This window comes from Acanthaster planci, linkage group LG17 (genome assembly GCF_054643075.1).
Source record: "Acanthaster planci isolate LZ-2023a linkage group LG17, COTS_SCS, whole genome shotgun sequence".
Classification (NCBI taxonomy): Eukaryota; Metazoa; Echinodermata; class Asteroidea; order Valvatida; family Acanthasteridae; genus Acanthaster; species Acanthaster planci.
In genome coordinates, this window is record NC_141793.1 from 3,859,865 (window position 1) to 3,868,595 (window position 8,731).

Consider the following 8,731-nt stretch of genomic DNA (forward strand, 5'->3'; position numbering starts at 1 on the left):
AGTACTTCACTGTTAAATCAAGTACTTCATAAGAACTTCATTGTTGTAGTTGACCATTTTTCAAGTCCTTCATTGTGGACGTCAAGTACTTTTGCCGATACTTCAGTGTTGCAGTCGAGTACTTCACAAGTACCTTGCTGTTGAAGTTGAGCACTTCACCAGTTCTTCATTGATGAAGTTGAGTACTTTACAAGTACTTTGCTGTCCTGGAGTGCTTCACAAGAACTTCACTGTTGAAATTGACTACTTCACAAATACTTCAGTGTTACTGTTGGGTACATCCCAAGTGCTTCAGTGTTACATTTGAGTACTTCACAAGTACTGTACATGTTCTCTTAGAGTGGAGTGCTTTACAAGGTATTCAGTACTTCACAGGTGCTTTGCTGCTGAAGTCCAGTGTTTAAATCAAGTATGTCACAAGTACTTTGTTGCCTTGGAGTACTTCACAAGTACTTCTTTGTTGACATCGAATACTTCACATCACGTTTTTTGACTGCAAATAATTTGTCATGTATTGTGACAAGAGAAAAGGCAGTAAAATGTAATTTGCCTCTGTCTTGTCACCCAGGTTTGAGAAATTGGACATCACCCCCAAGAGTGCCCAGAAGATCAAGCCGGTCCTGGAGAGGTGGATGCAGGAAGCCGAGGAGAGGCACAAAAATGGCCTGAGCCAGCTCTCCGACTACATTGGCAGGTTGGACACAGCTTTCCTCTCGTTCTCCTTCAGAAATGTGGCCCAGTACAGAAGAATGAGTTGCAAATCCCCTGAGTCTATTTTTAGCTTTATATCTTCAAACGAGTCTGTCTCATTGTAAATCAGTAGGAATTCTCAACCTTTTTTGCTCACATTATGCCAACATTTGCCACAGTATGAATTTGAGCAAAACATCCAAACAAAGCCCTCTGGTCTGCTTTTTCCAGTGCAAACAATACTATTGAAAAAAATGACCTTAATTAACACTCCACCTGTGGGATGCGGTCACCCAAGAAAGTTATGGGTCTGATATTGACTAAGTGCATGAACCTCAGGGGGCACTTTCCTTTGAAGTGGATGGAACAAGGTGTTTAGTTTCTGTTTGTTCCTATTATATAAAAACTCTTCCAAGGACTAAGTATTAAGGTGTCAAATAACACAGAGAACTGCTAAAGACTTGCAGAGAACCACTCACTACATTTTCATCTGACATTGCTGTCTGACCTATCAGCTTTGTCCTTTTCGATGTAATGCCCATTGAGATAGTTTAGGGGCATCCAAGCGTGTTTCATGAAGTGGTTGTTATACAAGACATGACCGTGTCCAAATTACTTGGCTGCATCTTGAAATTGCACACGAGTCTGTCAGAGTGGCTGGTGCCGCTTCCCACAGGGTCGAGTGTAATTCCGAGGCCACGGCCCTTGGTACTCAAACACACATGCACAATGAAGGAGTCTCCGAGTCTGATGGCCTGGTGCTGATTAGTTTGGCGTCCGTGTTTTTCTTCCTGTCCCCAGCAGTGAGCCCACCAAGAAGCGCAAGCGCCGAACCTCCTTCACCCCGCAGGCCCTGGAGTACCTGACGCTGCAGTTTGAGAAGAACACCCACCCCTCGGGGGCAGAGATGACGGCCATGGCCAACGAGATCAACTATGAGCGGGAGGTGATACGGGTCTGGTTCTGCAACAAGCGGCAGGCCCTCAAGAACACCATCAAGAAACTGAAGGCGGTCAACGATGCAGGGAGCCCGCAGGAGACGGATCCCAGTGAGACCGTTGTCATCAAGACGGAAGAGACATATGCCTAGGGGGAAACAGACAAACAACCTCGTGTCCGGCCACCAATAGACCAGAAGGGATTTGTATTACAGTGAACAAACACCCATGCCAAATTTCTTGCAATGCTTATAAAACATAGAGTTTTCGCCATGAGAATCAACTTTCCTAGATTATTGCAGAGTTTGGAAACGTCCCCAGAAAAATCCCAAAAGGTCCCAGAACTAATTTAGTTCATGTCCTGAAAAGCCTTGATGAGGTCTGGGGAAAGTGGGATATTGTCGAGGGGAAAAACCCTCAGAATGCGGCAAAACTTTGGATTGAAATGATGGGAAAAGTTCTGGAAAAGGGCAAGTGGGAAAAAATTTTCGGAAGTCCTTGAATTTGCCACCTTTCCTGAAAAATTGAGGAAATTCTTTCAAACTTCTAGGGGAGAGTAATTTGGGGAACATTGCAGAGAATCCAATGGAGTGCCCTCCGATCATTTTTCTGATTATGAATCTGTTTTCTGGCGCTACAAGCATACGTACTTGTACCTCTGCGGCACAAGGTCCCAGAAACGGAAAAATTGTCTTGCCAGAAATTCCACGAAATGTTAATTGCACAACTGAAGAAATACTGCTCCCGTGCTTCTCCGATAAAGCAGAGCCGTGACATTGTGCGCAGATATTAAAAGCAAGCAGCTTAGGTTCGCTATTTGCGCTGGTACCCAACCAGATGGTTCCCTACCATCATGCTGCCATTGAGATTACAAGAGGTCCACTGACAGTGGGACACTTGCCTCTCAATTTCAAACCCCCCCCCCAAAACCTTTTTGTCATTCACGAACCACTTGTTTTCAGGGGCAGTTTCCAAACAGCCTGGCTTTTCCTGCCGGATTTTGAAGGAGGTCTTGTTGAGAGTGAGATGCCAGGTTTTATGCCTTCAAAGCAGCAAGTTTTATCTAGGGGGGGTGGTTAAGTTTGAAATAAAAGAAATTTGCCAATCCATAGTGCAAAAAAAAACACCGTAAACTTACAGTTGCCAAACTTTGCCTTTTGACTTTTTCACAACTCGAAGAATAACTCGAATGGATGTTGACGAGACCGAGCGAAGGCCACTCTGACTAGCCACAAAACTCAAGGAATTCACGCACCAAATGTTTGAATGTCTTGCTGCAGCGTTTCACTCACCGTTTCCCGTGTATATATTTATTTTCAGAAAAGCTTAACAAGAAAACAAAAGAGAAGTCACTCTTGTCTTAAAAATTTATGTATCTACGGAAAAGTCTGTCTGTCACCCCAGTTACCACCCAACAAAGCACCCGGTGTTGTATTTATTGTGTCTCCCTAAAGGGTGATATTTTGAAACAGTATTATTAACCATCATGTATTTGCGCTATTTTTCTAAGATGCCCTTCAGAATTATATTCCAGTTCGATGGAACTTTTATCACGTGTAGATATTTACGTTGCGCCTTTCGTAATATTTATTTGTTTCAATATTTATTCTGGACGTCCCTAGAACTTTCCTCGCGAATATTTAATGATATGTTTTTGCTGAAAGCAAATGACTCTTAAACATTGTGACTTTTTAATGGAAAGTATCCATTTTACGAAAAAAAAAGGACTTTATATTTGTTATGGACGTGTATTTTTTAAGCACCATGTATTTATTGCCTCCCTAATGTCATTTTAAAGTCATTTGAGATGCCAGGGTAAGTCATGTACATGGCTTGTTGTGAGCCCACTAGGTAGTAATGATTGCTTGAGAAATTTCAGCATCCACTGTCAGACTTGTTGACTAGAAGTTGTTTCTTACCGCAGTCTTTGTAGAGGTCTAACAGTGCTGAATTTCGAGGGAAAAAATACAGAGAGATGATTAACCCCCGCACAGAAAACGAGCCCGACACTAACCAAAAGAATCCCATTTATTAAACAATTTCCTGGAGCCTGTCACGTATTCCTGTAGTTGGAAGGGAAGTCAGTTTTATGTTTCATGGTTTGAGCTTGTAATGCAGACAGTTTTTCATTTTGAAGTTCTCCCCCTTCTTCATTGTCTATTTTTTTTTTCTTTTCAGGATTTCAAAAAAAAGTTTAACCTCAAATACCTCAGTGGGTATTTGAGATTTTTCCTCCAACTCGTTTATTTTTGTTTCCAATCTGGTTGCTAAAGCAGAGCAAATTTCACTTGTAAATATGACCAAAAGATTTTTAAATCTGTAACTCCAAAGTTGGAATTCTTCAATCTTTTACTCTGATCACTGCTTGTCCATAGTTTGTCTCGAACCTACCACCCTTTTACAGTGTTTGAAATGTGGACATGGCCAGAATTCTTGAGGGTAGACTTCTTTTCTTTTGCTGCTTTTCGTTTATCGTACTTTTACCTAAATAACGCTACTTTTTCCTAAAAAATGCTACTTTTTAAAACTAAAAACCTTCAAACTGTTTTTACAAGTGCATGTTATGTAATGCGTGTAGAAAGCATGTGTACATGTATGCACAGTTAGGGTCACCATGTATACGTTGCCATAGAAACATGTAAATAATTATCTGGGTATATTTATGACAATCAATTCAATTTTTTTGTAACGAAAATGTATGTATGTCACAATTGTTTGTGAAGTTAAATAGTTAGACTAGTGCTTTTAAACGTAACAGAATTGTGTATTGTGTGGTTTTTAATTCAAATGTGGAGATGCGACTGAAATTGTGTCACATGACTGTCCACTGAGGTTGACCCGACTGCAAGATAATGTTGAAATCCCCTTGGTGCATGGGGGGGGTACCATATACCCTTTGTTGCGTTTTTAAGTCATGCTGCTTTTGTACACAAACAAGGGTTATTTATTTTGGGGTAGTTAAGAAACTGAAATCCAAAATTTGTCAATGATGGGTATCTGGGTATCCTCTTTAAAGATTTAAGTCTGAAAGTAAGTCATTAAGTTACATTGCTTTGGCACTGTTTTGTAACTCAATGGCACTTGGTCAAGACGATCTGTCAGCAAATTTTGAAGTTTGAAAATCAAATTTCCGTTCACTGAAACTGAAAGTAGGTGAAGCCAAGTGCAGACGAGGCATTGATGTCTTGGGCTAGGGCTCATCCCTGTGGCAAAAGGTTTAAAGCCGCATCCATAAATTTACCCGGTTAACCCATAAAATGGAACAGGGTTTCATATGCAGCAAGGAGGTGGGGAAGGGGTTCGTTTGGTGTCCGGTTCCAAGTTTGAAGCATGCAGTGGTTTCATGACCATAAGACTTGATTTGCAGTCGAGTCAACCTTACTTCATTGATAAGTTGTTCACCAGTGACCATCCCAATACTGTTACTGTCATCCACAGGCCGGTGGAGACTGGGCCCATGAGAAGCATCTGGGTGCTCTTCGAACTTTGACCCTAAGGTTTCATCCCAAATAAGTACATGTATTTTGCAACAGCTTTTACCGCCCAATCGGTTACCATCCTGATGTGTGTTGAGGCAAGTGCTCATTACTAATGTTCGCTGCCCTTCAGTATTTCTGAAAAAAAAAGTGTGCACTGTTTAAGTGTTTGTACAGTCTTCTGTTTTATTTCCTAGAAATTTTTTAAAAAGTTGTCAGTTTGAAGATGTGATTGTACATGTTTCAGTTTGGATTCTAGCAATCCAACAGTTGACAACATTACTGCAATTTGGTGCTTAGCTGTTATGCCTTTACTACTAGAAATATGCCAGAGGAAGGGGAAGGAGGAATAGAGATGCTTTTGTGGGATGTGTACGTAATTGTGTGTCTTTGTCTTCTTCTTAGTGGCGCTGGCCTGGTTCCGAGAATGTTTTGGCAAATCGGTGCAGTTTCACGGAGAATCAGAGTTAAGGTGCTCCTGTGTGGAAGCTTAAAGTTTGTTCTGGAGGTTGTTTGGGTGCTGTCTGATAATTTCTCATTTTCCCTCAGAATAATTGACAGAGGGACAGGTTGTAAAACAAGTGTGTTGAGCTAATGATTTTTCACTTTGAACAGAATTGGACAGTGTTCCGAAGAGAAATCCTGAGTGAAATTAAGTATACAAGGAGTCATTCCAAGCAAAATAGGCTTCAAAGTTCTCTTCAAATGAAGCTGTGGAACTGTTCAGAAAAAGTAGCTCAACCTGTTCTGATGGACATCAACTGCATGTTTTACACTTCGTGTACAATTTTGTTCCCTATAATAATGGTTAAAGTGGAATTTTAGGTTGCCGTAGGTAAAATCGAAGGTACACAGTTTGGCATTGAGTGAAATTATCAAATAGAACGTGCTCTGGCCTTCCTTAAAAATTGACACTGGAAGGACAATTTTGCACAGGGTTTTTAAAAGATTGTCAGATGGTATTTTCTTGGATTGCATTTCACTGAATGTCTATTGCTTTAAGAGCAGGTTCACGGTCTGCTCGTACCATTTTCAAAATTTGTTCCAAGGTGGTATATCCCTAAAACATCTTACCCTAAAAACATGACAAAGGTACAGATCATATTTTGTCAGGGAAGTAGATTTACCAGAAGAATTGGGGGGGGGCCTTGGAGAAGGGTCGTACTTACAAGGAAATTTGTTTTGTAAATTTTGTCAATTATTCCGTCACTCTTTGTTAATGGTATGCTAAAGTTGTTGATTTCTTTTGTTTCAATGCATTTCAAGAAGGATGGGTCCAAGAAGAAAAAAGGAGGAAGAAAGTGGACATACATGTACTGGCCATGTTGACCGATCGGCATCTTTCTCAAATGTCAACTTTCCTCAGTAGTTCTTCCATGTTTAGATTTTAAAAGAAGAGAGGAAAAGCTCTGCACCTGTTTGTAAATATGAAGCACTAGATGTTCTTTGTATTCCTAATGAATTGTTACTGGAATAACAATCACTCTTTTTTTTATGATTTATGGGACGATATTCCAACGCCTGTAAAATATGCTGACACCGTGCATGCTGATTGTATGCACAAGTTTGTATAGTTGGATCCTCTTGCAAGATTCAAAGCTTTTTTGTTCTCATTTTTGATGAAAAAAATTGGTTTTGTTTGTCACCCACCAAATTTATGAAAGTAATACTCAGAATGCCTATAAATATTCAGATGGGAGTACTTTTTGCTTCATTTCGACAAATGATGCGAGGTACGTCGTTTGAAAACAAAACAAAACGAAAAATGGATGGAATCTGTTAAGAAAAAAGGTAAAATTTGGCATTACCCGGGGAACCACGCGAATATGGTTGGCGGTTCACCACAACTTTGCTGGTGAAGTTTTTGGCTGCTCTCTCAAGTTGCTGATTTTGGCTATGTACACAACATGATCATGTAAGAAGATGCACATTTATAGTGAATTATGTAAAAAAAATTCAATTTAAACAACTGGATCATTGACGAATACTGCTTTTTTTTTTACCAACTGTGTACAAAGGATAATCTAATCAATGCTAGAATTGGACCAATAGGGTAGACCGTACTCGTACTGTTCTGTGTGACTGGAAACTTGTGATCTGTGATGTGGAACTTGTCCTTTGAAAAAACAAAGAAAAACGAAACGCTACAATGTACAAAATATCGGTCACTGTCGCCAATACAGAAACATGCATTAAGACAAGATGTGCACCTAAGAATTTAAAAGCAGGCTGTTTGACTATCCTGACAATTTCACACAGGCATGCTCTAAAAACCCTACGGTACTCTCAGATGTTGGCAAATTTGTTCTAACAGATCTGGTGTCTCTAACAATGAAATCTTCATGGCTACATCCAGTAGTATATTATAAATACAACTCCTTTTGTTAGCATCCAGTACAAACAACTCTTGATTTATGTAAATGTGAAAAAGACAGCCTATCCACTTCGTAAGTGTGACATCACTTCAGTTTAAACACATGCTCTGCACATAGGGTTACATGCATTGATCGCCGTTTACATGGAACAATGGAACCGGAAGTTAATGTGCACCTTCAGCAATCGTCCAATGAGAGCCTGCAAATCACGGCACGTTTGCCTTTATGACGAAGTCGCTTACGAACCGGATAGGTACTTCTTTATTCCATTGAACAAATAAGGATATCTTTGAGATTATTTCCACTAGATTTTGGGAGCAATATGAACATCATCAGATCATAGTTATATTTGAGACCCACGAAACCTGTTTCCGGTTTGTGACTTTGTCAGAAAGGCGGATGCGCCACGATTTGCAGGCTCTCATTGGACAGTCGCTGTAGTTGCGCGTTAATTTCCGGTTCCATGGTTCCATGTAAACAGCAATTAATGCATGTACACTGTAACACTATGTGAAGGGCATGTGTGCAATGGGTGTAGTTTAAACTGAAGTGACATCACACTTACAAACCGGATAGTATCAGTCGTTAGAAAAATTGCATCCGAGAAAGCTACAGTAATTTTTTTTTTCAATCATTAATTTCCTTTAAATTTTTTTGTAATTTGTCACAAATCTCAAGATGGAAAGTTGCCAATCTTCACTAGTCAGAGAGTTAACCTTGAAACATATACGGGCAAAAATAACGGGAGAATACAGTTTGAAATGTGAAATTTCTCGTCAGAAATTTTACTGAAATGTTCAAGGGCTTGTATCCAAGCCAGGGAAGGTACACTGTCGAACAAGTGCTTTAAAGTGCCATTAGCCTTGCCATCTGAAGGAAATAAATAGTAAAACTGTTCAGAGAAATGTTAATAACCTGGGCATTGTTTTTTAAGATTATGTCAAGGTTCTAAAGTCTAAGTTGGGAATAACTGGACTGTTATAAACTTGCAGAAAACCTGGAAAATAAATCATGACAACAATATTTTGCATTGCCTTTAGAAACATGTAACTTTAATCACTGTCAACTATATAATTGTGTTTAAAAAACTGAAGCGCTTTTCCATACAAAATCAGTGTAAGTTGTCTTGTAAGTGTCAAAACTTGTATTTTATGGTAATGATGATTAGGCTAATTACAGCAATTGTCATGTAAATATTCAATGTGATAATTTTAATAAAATGTGCAAAAGTTGAAGAAACTTATCTCTGCAG

The 8,731-nt window shown here is 39.6% G+C and overlaps 1 protein-coding gene across 6 annotated transcripts in view; it reads left to right on the forward strand.

Annotated features, from left to right (window-relative positions):
- The window catches only part of LOC110979435 (uncharacterized), a 48,719-nt gene extending 39,997 nt beyond the window's left edge, over positions 1 to 8,722 (forward strand). For 5 of the 6 annotated variants that reach the window (XM_022235216.2, XM_022235218.2, XM_022235220.2 and 2 more), the window contains exons 10-11: positions 569 to 694; positions 1,492 to 8,722. In XM_022235216.2, coding sequence (XP_022090908.1) covers positions 569 to 694; positions 1,492 to 1,780 — 415 coding nt within the window. In that variant the 3' untranslated portion in view covers positions 1,781 to 8,722. The remainder of the gene's footprint in view (positions 1 to 568; positions 695 to 1,491) is intronic. The other variant, XM_022235219.2, reaches the window with a different exon arrangement.
- Positions 8,723 to 8,731: the final 9 nt, after the last annotated feature.